This window comes from Triticum urartu, chromosome 7 (assembly GCF_003073215.2).
Source record: "Triticum urartu cultivar G1812 chromosome 7, Tu2.1, whole genome shotgun sequence".
Classification (NCBI taxonomy): domain Eukaryota; kingdom Viridiplantae; phylum Streptophyta; class Magnoliopsida; order Poales; family Poaceae; genus Triticum; species Triticum urartu.
Genome location: NC_053028.1, coordinates 453260046 through 453276156, shown reverse-complemented (window position 1 = coordinate 453276156; position 16111 = coordinate 453260046). Strand labels below are relative to the sequence as shown.

The following is a 16111-nucleotide window of genomic DNA, read 5'->3' as shown; positions in this document are numbered from 1 at the left end:
TAACATATCCATGACTAGCTAGGAGTATGGTACTAGTATACATCTTTAACTACAGTAGCAGCATGTTATGCTGGTGGATTAGAGAACACTGGAAAGAGCTAGCATCTAAAAGGTCTCAAGTGTCATAGGCCAAGCATGCAGCTGGGAGGAGATGACATGACAGCAATCTTTCTCTTGGGAATGTCCAATGAGCACTCACCCTCCTTTTCCCTTTCATTAATCGAAAGGCAAATTAATTGGAATCTGTTGAAGCTTTATGCCCTAAACCACTAGCATCTACTATGAAGCATCCCACAAGGAGATGTCTCAACAGGTGGCAGCCTCCCATGACTCCTCCATTTCACTGATGAATCCAGACTGACATCTGGGAGAAGTAGTTTTTCTTGTTCTGATCTCCATACACCCTTTATGCAAAGTCTTTAGGGATTGACTCTCCAGCACTTTGTTTGTCTACCATTGATGTGAATGAAGGTGAGCTCTTGAAAACCAAAGAACAAATTACATGCGATCCAGGCAATTAAAGATCTTGCAATCTGAATCAAACAAGAGACAATGGGGTTCTTGAGGTTCACAAATCTCCAGAATTCAGATTCATGCACACCTTCAAAACCGGGGAAGATACATTTAGTTTCTAGAACCACTCATATTTTTTTATTTTCAGCGCATAATGTAGAGATCAAAAGAATTACTCTATGTTTATGCCAGGGTGTATTTTTAACGAGGAAACATCGTTTTCACCAACAAGGTACTATATATTCTCATTCGGAAGAAAAAAGAGCAACTTTCATGTGTCCTCAAGTTACCCTGTGTTTGCTTAGCCTTGCTTTGTGTGTGCCAAAAAGAAAATATTAAGAGGGTGATAGGGATGAAGAATTTTTTGCAGCACTATCAAGTGAGGTGTTTAAAACTGCAAATTGTTGGGTACAGATGCTTTGTCCAACAAAAGAGATGGAAAAGAGGGGTTATTGACATGACACCAAATGAGCATCCTGTTTTGATTAAGCTAGCAAAGCTAGCTATCTTTATAACAAGACATATAGTCGTAAAGCAAACAGAGGAGGAATTCATAGACAGACATTAGCCACCTAATGTTGCGGCAAAGAAGGTCAGCAAATTGTTCTAAAAAAACAGAAAAAATGACAATACATCTAGCACTTATCTGATCTCTTTACAATGCTTTTTCTTCGTCTATTTCCTTAGTTCATCATACTTAAGCCCACAGACCAAATTTACTACTTCCTCCGATCCAAAATAAGTGTAGCCGTTTTGAACTGGGGTTAGTTCAAAACTACGACACTTATTGTGGATCGGAGGTAGTACTATTTAACACCTGTTTTTTGTTGTTTTGATCTGAAATTTCACTAGCTGGTGCCTATTTTGTTGTTGTTCTTGTGCCCAGCCAGGTTGACTTCAGAAAGCTCATCCTAACCAGCAGTCATGTCAATTGACGGTCACGATCGATGACCGTTCCATGAACCGCCACATGTCTCATCTTCAAGAACTCAATAGAAGCCAAGTGTAATAAAGGGTGGAGTACAACATGTGTGCATCGCCACACATGGATTCCAAGGTGCCACACCAACTTTCTTCCCTCCCATCTGTTAGCTTGACCGCCCAAATGCCTCAAGCACTGATTGGTAGGGGACGATGTAGGCCTAGAGAGGCAAGTATTATTATTGTGTGGGATGCCAGGGGAGGGGGGAGGGAATTGGTTCCTGCTCCCACTATAAAAACGACATCTCTATCCTCACCTGTGGTTTAAGCAGGACAGTAGTCTCACATAGAGAGAGCTGCAAGGGTGCAACCGCAGCAACCTCGAAGCTAGTCCAAACTAGTGGAAGGTTGTGTGCAATCTATCATCATCTTCGTCTCTGTCTGTCTGTATCCCTTACCAATCCATCCATCCACCCATCCATCATCATCCATGGCGAGAGGCAAGGTCCAGCTCCGGCGCATCGAGAACCCCGTCCACCGGCAGGTCACCTTCTGCAAGCGCCGCGCGGGGCTCCTCAAGAAGGCCAGGGAGCTCTCAGTCCTCTGCGATGCCGACATCGGCATCATCATCTTCTCTGCGCACGGCAAGCTCTACGACCTCGCCACCACCGGGTATGACTAGGATGTGCATGCACTTCCTCTCGGCTCTCTTGATTTGCTCCTTCAACCTCGAGCTCATTCATCTCTTTTTGTCTTGGTCTTGAGCAGAACCATGGATGGGCTGATCGAGAGGTACAAGAGTGCCAGTGGAGAAGGCATGGCCGCCGACGGCTGCGGCGACCAGAGAGTGGTAATTAAGCTTCTTCACATGTCCTCTCCTCTTCATGTACAAGTCTAAGTCACACATGAGACTTTTAAGTGGGCATGTCAGTTCTAAAACTTGGTGAAATTCTAAAACTTGACCATGTTTGTCACTAGGACCCAAAGCAGGAGGCAATGGTGCTGAAACAAGAAATAGACCTTTTGCAGAAGGGACTGAGGTACTCCATCCTGCTTACTCATTTCGCTTTGCCTCTACAAGTCACATTATTTATGCCCAAGTAAAGATTACATTAGCTCACAAATGGAGATGAAGTGATACACGTTTCCAGCATGTCTAGTTTATTTCATAAGCACAAATATAGTTTATTATTTCCCCGCAAAAAAATAGTTTAATATTCAAAGCCGCCCTGGTAGTGGCGGACCTTCAACGCGATTTGAGACGGGACTAAATGAGTTTTAAATAGAGTTGAAAGGGCTAATCTAGTGTGTTACGTTAAATTTGGCTCAAATAGTTTTAAATATTACTCCCAAAATAACTGACTATGTACTAACTAGTACTACAAAGTTGAGTCATTTACATTGGGACGGAGGGAGTACAAAATTAGTATAAAGTTAAGTCACTTATGTTTGGAAAGAAATAAATTTGATTCTTTTTGGGGGTGGGGGGTGGGGGGTGGGGGGCATGGCCCCCTTTGGCCCTCACTAAGTCCGCCACTGCACCCTGGTAACCCTGAAATATTTTGTTTACTTGCACAAAAACATCTCAAAGCAACACAAACTTGTTTGTAAGTAGCACAAACTTAGAAACCTGCTTTTGCTCTTACATTTAGTTGAACTCCCTCCACCAACCAAACAAAACTATTTATTGAAAGGAAAAGGCTGTGACGTGAACATCAAAGTCTTCTAGCTATACTTCGATGAACTCTGAGACTTAATCTTGGCAAAATGAAAACCATGGCAGGTACATCTATGGAAACAGGGCAAATGAGCACATGAATGTTGACGAGCTGAATGCCCTGGAGAGGTACTTGGAGATATGGATGTTCAACATCCGCTCCGCAAAGGTAATTCAACACAAAGCCTATAAATTATTGAAAGAGAAACTCTTTTGGGCACCACTAAAACTTTCTTATCTAACAGATGCAGATAATGATTCAAGAGATCCAGGCACTGAAGAGCAAGGCAAGTCAATTAATAACAGTTCAAATCTATAAATACCCAAATATCATTGACAATTTGCTGAAAGTAGAGTTAGATTCTTTATATGCAGGAGGGCATGTTGAAAGCTGCCAACGAAATTCTCCAGGAAAAGGTACCAATTGTACGTATATTGACACATGGAACTGCAAACTAGAATTTTGTGTTGTAGACCGCCGTGCAAGCATGGTTGCTGATACCAAAAAATGTGTTCCTGGTTGCAGATAGTAGAACAGCATGGACTGATCGACGTAGGCATGACTATAGCAGATCAGCAGAATGGGCATTTTAGTACAGTCCCAATGTTAGAGGAGATCACTAACCCACTGACTATACTGAGTGGCTATTCTACTTGTAGGGGCTCAGAGATGGGCTATTCCTTCTGATGGTAATAACGCCCTGAGGGACTATTATTAGTGTGTAATATGGTGGTTAATACTAAACAAAGCTTGCTTTATGTATGGTTTGCTCTGGTACTACTCTGTAATATTTATATATAGGCCATATTCCCTCAGGAGTGCCCTTAAGGCCTTAAGTAGTGTACTGTACTGTGCTTTTACATTACCTAAAGAACTCTTGAGGAGCTCTGATGTTGCTATTTCACATAATCAAGACCTTTGTTGGTGTGTTGCTTCGAATGTTGAGATGTTGCAAACTTATTATCCCTTGAGTAACTTGTTTTTACATGGGCACATTGTTTATTTGAATTTGATGCATGATATCAGCTTGGTTCATTAAGCAAATGTGACATGCAAACAAAAACTGTTAGCATTAGGCATGAGAAACCATGCTGGAAAATCACTAGTATCAGATAATTTGACGAGGCATATTTAAAACCAAGTACCAAGGATAGATCCAGCGGCAGCTGAGTTAGAAAACACAGTCTAATTAAACTCAGGGTAGGTGAATGTGCCTACTTACAGAAGTGTTGATACCTATGAAATGCTGATACAACATAGTTTCTCAGGCAATAAATGCAGTGACGCTTACAACATGACATAGCATCAAAATAATGACCCAAATAAACACGCAGTTATCAAGTCAGGAAAGCTGGTTCCAGAATTCTCCTATGCAATTGGAATCATAATCACTTGCAGTAGGAGAGACCAGTCTCTGAACCCCAGATCATAATTCCAGGCCTCAAGACCTACAGGTGCAAACTGGAAACCTGAGTGGAAATGGTTTTGAAGAAAGTAGGCATCCCCGATATTATTTTTACGGTCATTGAATACTTACAGATCATGTGCGAACTGATAGACTGAAAAGTACTGGCATTTAGTTTTCCACAGGTGCAAACATGAACATCGTAGAGAAACTAAGAGCAAACCCATAGTAGAGAAAATAAAATACATTGTCCAGTTGATTGCCAATATGCACCTTATTGGAAAAAGACTAGGAAGTAAAAACTAGAAATCCCAAACTGGAGACATCATTGTCTTGTCAAACCAGTATGCTGAAACAGGCATAAGCTTATGCAGAAGTCTTCTTCAATTCTTCTGGCCTGCTCACAGAAGAAGATTTGCAGCAAGTTTAGAATAATCTTGGAAATGTTTGGCAGCGGAAGTAAACAAAACACTTTCATGCAGGCAATTTGATCAACAATGGTGCGTTAGCAAGTACTATCATCAAATTAACAATCATATTTCATCTTATACCTTACTACTACTAATTCACATAAATAGCTTTATGATAAATCCCTAAGACCTTCACATCAACACTACTGGAGATACTATCAGTATAATGTTCTAGTAGAGCTAAACGGAAACATACAAAACTAAATGGAACATTGTCATACTGTCACTCAACAATCACACTGCCAGAGTCACTATCATATAATGCTTTAAGAAAGCTAAACAAAAACATGCAAAACTAAATGAAACAGTGTCATACTGTCACTCAATTACAATCACAATGCCAATCACTATCATATAATGTTCTAAGAAAAATAAACAGAAATACGCAAAGCTCAATGAGATATTGGCATGCAGCTGTACGCAGCCACTTGACCATGGCAATTCATACTACATGATTCACTCTTATATAATATAATTGTTTTGTGAGAGCTAAACAGAAAAATGTCAACCTAAACGAAACACTGTCATGCATTTACTGGACTATGATCAGGTGCAAGTTGATGAGTATCATCATGTTGAAACTGATACAACCACATCATATCCTTCTAGCGTTCCTAGTTCACTCAGACAACACTTCACCAACACCATATAATTGCAGTCCGAAAACACAATTCACTCAAACGGCATATCATCAATACCACATAATCACAGCCCAAAATCCAAATTCACTCAAGTGGCATAGCATCAAGACCTCCCAGTCAAAACTTCTGACCAGGAACCGATGGAATCACTATCATAATGTTCTCTTACAAAGTGGCATGGCATACATGTATTAACATGCAACATGCTGCCTTTTGGAATTGAATCACACAATGAGGATAAACAGAAGGAAGTAGTATGTGGAATGAAGCCAGAAGAAAGCAACACACCTGAGACCTTGTCCTCCCACCAGTAGATGAACCTGAGGTTGGCCCCCTGCTTGTCCATCTTGTAGAGCTCGTACCAGTGCTCGGCCACCTCCGACCCGAGCACGGCGCCAGTGAGCGCTCCGAACCCGGTCGCCAGCACGACACCTGCAGGCAAGGCAGTCAGACACGGATCAATTCCCCGCCGCATCTCGATCAGCCACAGCAGCAACGACGACGTAGGCAGGCCAAGAATCAAGATCGATCGAGAGATTTTCGTACCGTGCGGGCTCTTGGAGTACTTGAAGGCAACGCCGCCGAGGTGCGCGGCGCCGGCCAGGGCCCCGCCGAGCGCGAACTTCCTGGACTCCCTCAGGGCCTTGAGCTGGAAACGGATCTCCGTAATTTAGAAAGGGGAGGAAGAGAGGGATCGGGATCGGGTTGCGGAGAGGGTGCAGGGTAGGGTTGGGAGATACCTGCGGGCCGTAGACGGGGTCGGAGGCGATGAACTCTTCGACGTCGGCGTCGGACCACTTGGGGAGGGGCTGGTCGCGGCCGTAGACCTTCTTGAAGTAGTCGAGGAAGGCGAAGTTGCGCGCCCAGTGCTGCTTCACGCCCTCAAAGTGCTCGCCGATCCCCATCGCCGCCGCCGCCGCTGCTTCGCTGCGATTCGATCGGTTCCACGGTGAGCCTTTCTCGTTTCTCTCCTTGGGGAAAAGGTTAGAGAAGGAAGGCTAATAAATGGGCTGGCTAAGACACCAGATGGGCCAGAATGGTCTACATGAGATGGCTAGAGAAGGTTAGTAATGGGCTGGCTACGACCCAGATGGGCCAGAATGGCCTACATGAAACTACGGGGATGAGTTTTTTCACAAGAGCTTACAAATTGTGGGTCTGTTTGGTTGATGCCCTAGGCTTCATGCCAGGCAAAAAGATGCCTGGTAGCCTGGAGAAATGGGAAAATATGTCTGGCTTGCCTGTGTATCTGCTGTTTGGTTGAACGCCTTGCCTGGCACACATACGTATACACAATAAGAAATCAGCATGTCAGGTTGAGTTGACCGGCAGTTAGCATGCAAACCATAAATAATCACATGCAGGTGCACTAATTAGTCCCGAGTGGCATTAGCCTGGAAGCCAGGCGTCCGAATTCATCGGCCCAAGCCAGGCTATCAGTTCTAGGCCAGGGAGGTATCCCAAATTCCAAGCCTCTAACCAAACAATATGTAGGCACATCTCAGGCAGGTCTCAGGCCATGCAATTGTTCTCCGGGGTTGCAACCAAATACATCCTGTACTACCTCCATTTCTTAATATAAGATGTTGGGTTAGTTTAAAATTACCCAATTGATAAGTGTCACACGTGTGGCATGAAGCACTCTGCGTCTGATATTTTTAACAACTAAAGTTGTCATCCACAAAGAAAAAACAAACCCGAAAAACTAAAACTTGCCATCCGAAAAATAAATTTGCCACGCTTGACAATTAGAGTTGACATTCTCGTGTCACTAAATTTGTCATAAAAAACTTTCGGAGTTGCAATGTGTTCGTGCCACACATGTGACACTTATTAGGGTCCTAAAATTAAACCGCCCCAACATCTTATATTAATGAATGGAGGTAATAGTTTTTTTGTGTGTGAGAGCTTACAAAATGTAGTTGGCCACTCAAAAGAATATACAAATCATAGTCTTTTTTCTTTTGAAAAGAATGTCTTGTGGCTCGTTTATTGCAATATCGTTACATTGGTTATTACAAGAGGCATGACAAACATGAGTGGATCACCGTCCCAAAAATAGACTACACTTTGAATCATAAGCATGCCTTGCGGTAGAATGAGCCACCTTATTAGCACTCCTTGAACAATGTAGGAATGAGACTGTTCCAATTAATCTGAGCTCTCACAAAAACTCATCTATAGTTAGGACTTCCATATCACCTTTGCATAGCTGAATAATATCCAAAGAGTCGGATTCGATGATAACTGGGGAGCACCCTAACTGTTCCAGGAGGGCAAGACCATTTTCCATTGCAAAGGCCTCTGCAGAAGCTGCATTAGCAGTTTGAAATAGCTGAACAATGACACCTACAATAGCCTCAACGTGATCATTGCATAATACAACACTCGTAGCACCCATACCATCTTCAAAATAAGCAGCATCGTTGTTCAGTTTTATAGGATTCTTGGGGAAGTTTTGACCATAGTATTTCATGATTCGAACTGATGAGTAATTTGATGAGAAAGCTTGTATAGCAGATGCAAACCTCGCCGGGGAGGCCTTTGTTTCTCCATTAACCATCTCAGTTCTTTGCCACCATATGTACCAAGCTTCCACTGAAACTAATTCTTTAACTCGTATGTGACCAAGCACAGTAGATTTATTTAGAGGATTGCACAGAATTTCCACAGGGACAATGGATCTCGACTGGTCAGCTGTGAGCGCTTGTTCAGTTATATAAAAAATGCCAAGGGATGTATATACTTCATGCACACGATTGCATGTGACATGTGTCTAATATCTTTTGCCCCCGCATGACAAACTGGGCATTGAGTATAACCGGAATGTGCCTCGCCACTAGAATCGTCATGCTAGGAACTGTTCCATGGCGTGCCCTCCACAAAAAGTTAATACTTTACTGGGAACATCTAGCTTCCATAAGATATCCCATACTAGTTTCGGTTTTGCCGAGCCATGATCATTCTCCCTTCTCATTCTATTACCGGATTGGTGATCTCATTCAGGGTAATAGGCCGAGCGAACAAGGAAAGAGAAGTATTTTGTGTTTGTTCCACGTGATGGAATCATTTGTCATATACATGCTCATTCAATGAATTTTTTAGAATCCTTTCAGCATCAGTTGAATGAAATATGTCTCTAATCAAAGCTTCATTCCAGCGGCCACTTAATGGGGGAATCAATTCATCCATCGTTCTGAGCAAAACTTTGACAATTTAGGGTGAGTTCTCGAAGGGTTGTTTGGGAATCCAATTATCATCCCAAATGTTTTATGTTATTTCCTGAGCCCACTCTCCAAATATGTGCACGTACATTCAAAACGTTTGTGAACAACCACAATGCTCTGCCAAGTGAAAGAAAAACCTTTCTTTATTCCCTCTTTCAACAAGTTCCCATCCAAAAAGCATTTTGCTCGAAGGACATGAGCGCACAAAGTCTCAGGATTTTAGATTCATCTCCAACTTTGTTTTGCTAGCCTGACAAGATTAAAAGCATGGAGATCACGGAATCCCATTCCACACATTTTCTCTGGGATACGTAATATCCACCACTTAGCCCAACGCATTTTTCTTTGGTCCTTTGAACCACTCCACCAAAATCCTGCCATGACATCATCATCTCGCTAAAAGCTTTTTTGGTATCTTGAAAAGAGACATAGCAAAAACAGAAATGGACGGGATGACATATTTGAATAGGATTTCCTTTGCTCTCATCAACATAAGTTTCTCCTTCCAACCCTTAATAAGCTGAATAATTCTCTATAGCAAACCGACAAAGCTTGTAGTCCTATCAAGTTCCACGATAGATGAAAGACCGATGTACTTATCTTAAAGAGCCTTAGTCATAATATTTAGTTCAACACACACTTGAGCTTTGACAACACCATCCACATTGGAGTTGAAAAAGATACTACCCTTTGCTTCACTCACCATTTGTCCCGATCTCTCATAATAGTGATCAAGAGCCCATCTCAATGAGGTTGCATTAGTCAAATCCGCCTTCAAAAGTATAGGGAGTCATCAGCAAATAGTTAATGAGAGATTGATGGTGCATTTCTGCACACTCGAATACCTTCGATGCCTCAAACCTCCTCTTTTTGAGCCAGAACACTCGATTAACCTTTCACACAAATCAATAATAAATATGGTGGTAAAGGGTCTCCCTGAAGGATTCCCCTAGGAGGGACAAAAGAATTCGTTTGTTTGTCATTATATCTTACTTTGTAATTGACTGTTCTCACACAAACCATTATCAAATGCACAAATTTATTATCAAAACCCAATCTTTGCATCATTCTTTCCAAGAAAATCCACTCAGCACAATCATAAGCCTTGTGCATATCCAATTTTACTAGATAGTACCTGAAATCTTTCTTATCATTATTTATCATGTGCATACTTTCGTATGCTGACAGAATATTGTCTGTGGTTAACCTTATGGGAACAAAAGCACTTTGGACAGATGATATTACCTCATTTAGGGTACCTTTTAGGCGGAGCGCATCATCTTGGAAATCACTTTGTATAAAACATTAGATAAACGCATTGGGAAATTCTATTCAGGTTATCAATCTTTGGAATATGAACAATTACTATGTCATTCCACCCTTTGGGATTTATTTATTCTTTATTGCCTCTAGCACTTTGATTGTCAAGGCATCACAATGCCAACATGTCCTAAAGGAAACAACATGTAGACCATATGTACCCGGGGATTTCAAAAGCCCAATGGAAAACAATGTGTTCTCTACATCTTCTGTTATATATGGCTTCAAGAGGGCCTCATTCATTTTCGAAGAGATCCGATGGACAACCATTTCAATGAGGGTGATGTCCCATTCATGAATTTCTAAAGGTTAGCAAAGTAATCATTAATAAGAGGATGCAAATAGGTTGTACCTTCCTTCCAAGAACCTTGACCATCTTTCAACCGGTCAATGTGGTTCTTTTTATGGAGGTCAGAAGCAAAATTCTGGAAATAGGAAGTGTTACTATACCCATACTTCAACCAATCAATTGCTCCGCGCTTTGGCTAGTGGATCTCTTCAGGTTCCAGGAGCTTCTCAATTTCACTAGCAAGACCTTTGTGTTCTTTTATTAACCTCCGCTGCCAGCTCACCTCTTGTAACCTCCTCTAACTCCTTTTGAGCCTTTCTTAGGATATTTTTTGTTCTCTTCAAAGTGTTTCATTTCCAGCTATGCAACCTAGAGTGGATCAAAGCTACTCCCTCCATCCATCTATATAGGGCCTAATGCGTTTTTCGAGACTGTCTTTGACTATTGATAAGATTAATAGTATATGAGATGTATAATGTGAAAATGATATCATTGGAAGCTCTTTTCACATACAAATTTAACGGTATGCTTTGTGTACTTGCATGTCATATATTATTGCTCTATCATTTAGTCAAAGTTAGCCTCGAAAAACGCATTAGACCCTATATATATGGATAGAGGGAGTAACGGCCTGCCATGCTTAATCTTTGGGCTTGGGGGCAGATACGTCACAAGCTTCTTCAACAATATCTCTGAAGCTCGCTTCTTTGAGTCATCTTGCCTCAAATCTAAGCACTGAAGGGCGCTACAATCCTGAGCCGAAGCTTCACCGAAAAGCATTAGTAAAGGTTGGTGATCAAAATTTTTAGTACTTTTTATCCAAAAAGGCTTTCGCCCTGCTTAATAGATAAAGCATCGACCCAACATACAAACAACAAAATATAAAAAGAAATGATATCGATACATGATACTACAAGAGCAGCTAACACACTTCAAATGTACCAACAGCAAGCTTGAGCATTGAAGCTCTCAATGAAACCAAGAACCTACCATGGATGCGGACAAGGAGCAGCTTGCCGCCAAAGGAGGACCATGCTCCGTCAACTCCCATGAGGCCAACTATATTGGTGTTCCATGATCCGCCTTTGCCTCCGAAGAGGACCCCCTGCCCTCTCGTCCTAGATCGGAGGATGTCGCACCGTCAGCAGGCAGAGCCGCTGATACGTCTCCAACATATCTACTTTTCCAAACACTTTTGCCCTTGTTTTGGACTCTAACTTGCATGATTTGAATGGAACTAACCCGGACTGACGCTGTTTTCAGCAGAATTACCATGGTGTTATTTATGTGCAGGAGCAAACGTTCTCGGAATGACCTGAAACTTCACGGAGTGACTTTTCAGAAAATAAGAAAAATACTTGCAAAAGATGAAGGCCAGGGGGCCCACCACCTCTCCATGAGGGTGGGGGGCGCGCCCCCTACCTCGTGGGCCCCCTGTTGCCTCTCCGACTCCAACTCCAACTCCATATATTGTGTTTCGGGGAGAAAAAATCAGAGAGAAGAAATCATCGCGTTTTACGATACGGAGCTGCCGCCAAGCCCCAAAACCTCTCGGGAGGGCTGATCTGGAGTCCGTTCGGGGCTCCGGAGAGGGGAATCCGTCGCCATCGTCATCATCAACCATCCTCCATCACCAATTTCATGATGCTCACCGCCGTGCGTGAGTAATTCCATCGTAGGCTTGCTGGACGGTGATGGGTTGGATGGGATCTATCATGTAATCGAGTTAGTTTTGTTAGGGTTTGATCCCTAGTGTCCACTATGTTCTGAGATTGATGTTGCTATGACTTTGGTATGCTTAATGCTTGTCACTAGGGCCCGAGTGCCATGATTTCAGATCTGAACCTATTATGTTTTCATCAATATATGAGTGTTCTTGATCCTATCTTGTAAGTCTATAGCCACCTATTATGTGTTATGATCCGTTAACCCCGAAGTGACAATAATCGGGATACTTATCAGTGATGACCGTAGTTTGAGGAGTTCATGTATTCACTATGTGTTAATGCTTTGTTCCGGTTCTCTATTAAAAGGAGGCCTTAATATCCCTTAGTTTCCGTAAGGACCCTGCTGTCACGGGAGGGTGGGACAAAAGATGTCATGAAAGTTCTTTTCCATAAGCACGTATGACTATGTTCGGAATACATGCCTACATTATATCAATGAACTGGAGCTAGTTCTGTGTCACCTTAGGTTATGACTGTTACATGATGAACCGCATCCGGCATAATTCTCCATCACTGATCCATTGCCTACAAGCTTTCCATATATTGTTCTTCGCTTATTTACTTTCCCGTTGCTATTGCTATCATCACTACAAAATACCAAAAACATTACTTTTACTACTGTTACCTTTTGCTACCGTTATCACTACTATCATATTACTTTGCTACTAAACACTTTGCTGCAGATATTAAGTTTCCAGGTGTGGTTGAATTGACAACTCAACTGCTAATACTTGAGAGTATTCTTTGACTCCCCTTGTATCTAATCAATAAATTTGGGTTGAATACTTTACCCTCGAAAACTGTTGCGATCCCCTATACTTGTGGGTTATCAAGACTATTTTCTGGCGCCGTTGCCCGGGAGCATAGCTCTATTCTTTGAGTCACTTGGGATATATATCTGCTTATCATTATGAAGAACTTGAGAGATCCAAAAACTAAGATCTATCCCTCAACTACGACGGGAGGTAAGGAACTGTCATCTAGCTCTACACTTGATTCACCTTCTATTATGAGTAAGTTTGCGACACCTACACCTGCTTCTGCTATTCGTTCTGATATGTCGCATGTTATTGATGATGCCACTTCTGCTATGCATGATACTTATGATGAAACTACCTCTATGCCTGATACTACCGTGCCACTTAGTGATTTCCTTGATGAACAAATTGCTAGGGCTAGAGAGATTGAAAATATTGAATCTGATGATACTGATGAAAGTGATGATGAAGAATCACTTGTTATTCCTAAGGGTTATGTTTTTGATCAAGAAGCTTCCTTCGCTATTTTAGCTTGCAAAAATAGAAATGAACTCAAAAGGTTATTAGCTAAATGGAGTAAGCAATCTCTAAATACTAGAATGAAACCTGACCCTGCTTTTGCTGCTTCACCTATCTTTCATGGTTATGAATCTGAAACTGTTGTGGCACATCTAAGTTGAATGATATAGCCACCCTGTTTACTAAAGATGAGAGAACTCGTTACTTTTACATCCTTAAAATATTTCCATTCTCATTAAAGGGTGATGCTAAGATATGGTTTAATTCTCTTGATCTTGGTTGTGTGTGTAGTCCCCAGGATATGATTTATTACTTCTCTGCTAAATATTTCCCTGCTCATAAGAAACAAGCTGCTTTAAGGGATATATATAATTTGGTGCAAATTGAAGAAGAGAGTCTCCCACAAACTTGGGGGAGGCTTCTCCAATTACTTAATGCTTTGCCTGATCATCCTCTTAAGAAAAATGAAATACTTGATATCTTTTATAATGGACTAACCGATGCTTCCAGAGATTACCTGGATAGTTGTGCTGGTTCTGTTTTCAAGGAAAGAACACCAGATGAAGCTGAAATTCTATTGAACAATATGTTGACAAATTAAAATAATTGGACACCTCCGGAGCCAATTCCTGAGCCTATTCCTAAACCAACTCTGAAGAAGAGGGGTATTCTATTTCTCAGTCCTGAAGATATGCAAGAGGCAAAGAAATCTATGAAAGAAAAGGTATTAAAGCTGAAGATGTTAAGAATTTACCTCCTATTGAAGAAATACATGGTCTTAATTTACCGCCTGTTGAAGAAACATATAATCCAAATCCTTCTCCTATTGAAGAAACTCATGGTCTTGATAACCCGACATAGGTAGTAAAGGTAAATTCTCTGTATAGATATGATAAAGCTGAAATCCCGTTTACTAAGTTTGCTAGCCCATGCTTAGATGAGTTTGATAAATTTATGGCTAAGCAAGAAGATTTTAATGCTTATTTCGGTAGACAATTGAAATACAATTCAAATATGCTTGAACACTTGGGTGATTATATGGCTAATGTTAAAGGTGAACTTAAACTTATTAGTAAACATGCTTCTATGGTTACCACTCAAGTAGAACAAGTACTTAAAGCTCAAAATGACTTGCTCAATGAATTGAATAATAAGAATAATGATAATGCTGTTAGAGTGGCTACTAGAACTGGTAGAATGACTCATGAACCTTTGTATCCTGAAGGCCATCCTAAAAAGAAGAAAAAGAAAAATGATAGGACTTTGCATGCTTCTAGTGATCCTATTATTGAAACACCTGAGAATCCAAATGATATTTATATTTTTGATGCTGAAACACAATCTGGTAATGAACCTGAAACTAGTGATAATGCTAATAATAATGTTCAAGATGATGCTCAACCTAGTAATGATAATGATATAGAAATTGAACCTGCTATTGATCTTGATAACCCACAATCAAAGAATCAACGTTATGATAAGAAAGATTTTGTTGCTAGGAAACATGGTAAAGAAAGAGAGCCTTGGGTTCAGAAACCCATGCCTTTTCCTCCCAAACCATCCAAGAAAAAGGATGATGAGGATTTTGAGCGCTTTGCTGAAATGATTAGACCTATCTTTTTGCGTATGCGATTAACTGATATGCTCAAAACAAATCCTTATGCTAAGTACATGAAAGATATTATTACAAATAAAAGAAAGATACCGGAAGCTGAAATTTCCACCATGCTTGCTAATTATACTTTTAAGGGTGGAATACCAAAGAAACTTGGAGATCCCGGTGTACCAACTATACCATGCTCCATTAAAAGAAACTGTGTTAAAACTGCTTTATGTGATCTTGGAGCCGGTGTTAGTGTTATGCCTCTCTCTTTATATCGTAGACTTGATTTGAATAAGTTGACCCCTACTGAAATATCTTTGCAAATGGCTGATAAATCAACTGCTATACCTGTCGGTATTTGTGAGGATGTGCCTGTTGTAGTTGCAAACGCTACTATTTTAACACTTTGTTATTCTTGATATTCCCGAGGACGATAGTATGCCTATTATTCTTGGAAGACCCTATTTGAATACTACAGGGGCTGTTATTGATTGCACTAAAGGCAATGTCACTTTTCATGTTAATGGTAATGAGCATACGGTACACTTTCCGAGGAAACAACCTCAAGTTCATAGTATCAACTCTATTGGAAAAATTCCATCGATTATATTTGGAGGTTTTGAATTTCCTCTTCCTACTGTCAAGAAGAAATATGATATTCTTATTATTGGGGATGTGCATATCCCCGTTGAGGTAACATAGTGTTATTCGAAATTTCTCCGGTTCCATGTTATTCGGAATGAGTTCGTTAACAAGACTTGATCAACCTTGTTAGAGGATTCCTTTTGATGACCATGAGATGGATGAAACTAGAAGGCACAACCTTATGTACCCCACTTTTACTTTCTGTTATTTATATTAAAGAAAATAAAAATAAATATTTTTCTGTCTGTTATCTGATTATCCATGCAATATAAAAATACCTCGAAAATAAAAGTTCTCCAAATGCCCTAAAATTTAAATATGATTTTTCTAGAATATTTGAGAATATTTGGCACTG

General features: G+C 40.9%; 2 protein-coding genes across 3 annotated transcripts; one reads left to right on the top strand and one right to left on the bottom strand.

Moving 5' to 3' along the window:
• The first annotated feature begins 1719 nt into the window (after nt 1–1719).
• LOC125520753 (MADS-box transcription factor 26) lies at nt 1720–4127 on the top strand. Of its 2 annotated transcripts, none has more exons than XM_048685767.1 (7): nt 1720–2106; nt 2203–2284; nt 2413–2474; nt 3218–3320; nt 3397–3438; nt 3527–3577; nt 3678–4127. In XM_048685767.1, exons 1-7 carry the CDS (start codon nt 1925–1927, stop codon nt 3837–3839), a joined length of 684 nt encoding a protein of 227 aa, XP_048541724.1. In that variant the 5' UTR covers nt 1720–1924; the 3' UTR covers nt 3840–4127. The 2 variants fall into 2 exon arrangements, with proteins under 2 accessions (XP_048541724.1, XP_048541725.1); XM_048685768.1 differs by having other exon boundaries at nt 1731–2106; nt 3527–3568.
• Nucleotides 4128–4635: 508 nt separating this feature from the next.
• LOC125520754 (succinate dehydrogenase subunit 6, mitochondrial) lies at nt 4636–6666 on the bottom strand. Its single transcript, XM_048685769.1, has 4 exons — nt 6409–6666; nt 6215–6317; nt 5957–6100; nt 4636–4954 (listed from the first exon to the last, which is right to left on the bottom strand). Exons 1-4 carry the CDS (start codon nt 6571–6573, stop codon nt 4941–4943), a joined length of 426 nt encoding a protein of 141 aa, XP_048541726.1. The 5' UTR covers nt 6574–6666; the 3' UTR covers nt 4636–4940.
• Nucleotides 6667–16111: the final 9445 nt, after the last annotated feature.

Excerpts from the sequence above, each read along its gene's own strand:
- LOC125520754 (XM_048685769.1), bottom strand. The coding sequence starts at position 6,573 with ATGGGGATCGGCGAGCACTTTGAGGGCGTGAAGCAGCACTGGGCGCGC. Across the intron at positions 6,318-6,408 it reads ACCCCGTCTACGGCCCGCAG|CTCAAGGCCCTGAGGGAGTC; the intron begins GTATCTCCCAAC and ends ATCCGTTTCCAG. Across the intron at positions 6,101-6,214 it reads GTACTCCAAGAGCCCGCACG|GTGTCGTGCTGGCGACCGGG; the intron begins GTACGAAAATCT and ends CCTTGCCTGCAG.
- LOC125520753 (XM_048685767.1), top strand. The coding sequence starts at position 1,925 with ATGGCGAGAGGCAAGGTCCAGCTCCGGCGCATCGAGAACCCCGTCCAC. Across the intron at positions 2,285-2,412 it reads GCTGCGGCGACCAGAGAGTG|GACCCAAAGCAGGAGGCAAT; the intron begins GTAATTAAGCTT and ends GTTTGTCACTAG. Across the intron at positions 3,578-3,677 it reads TCCAGGAAAAGGTACCAATT|ATAGTAGAACAGCATGGACT; the intron begins GTACGTATATTG and ends TCCTGGTTGCAG.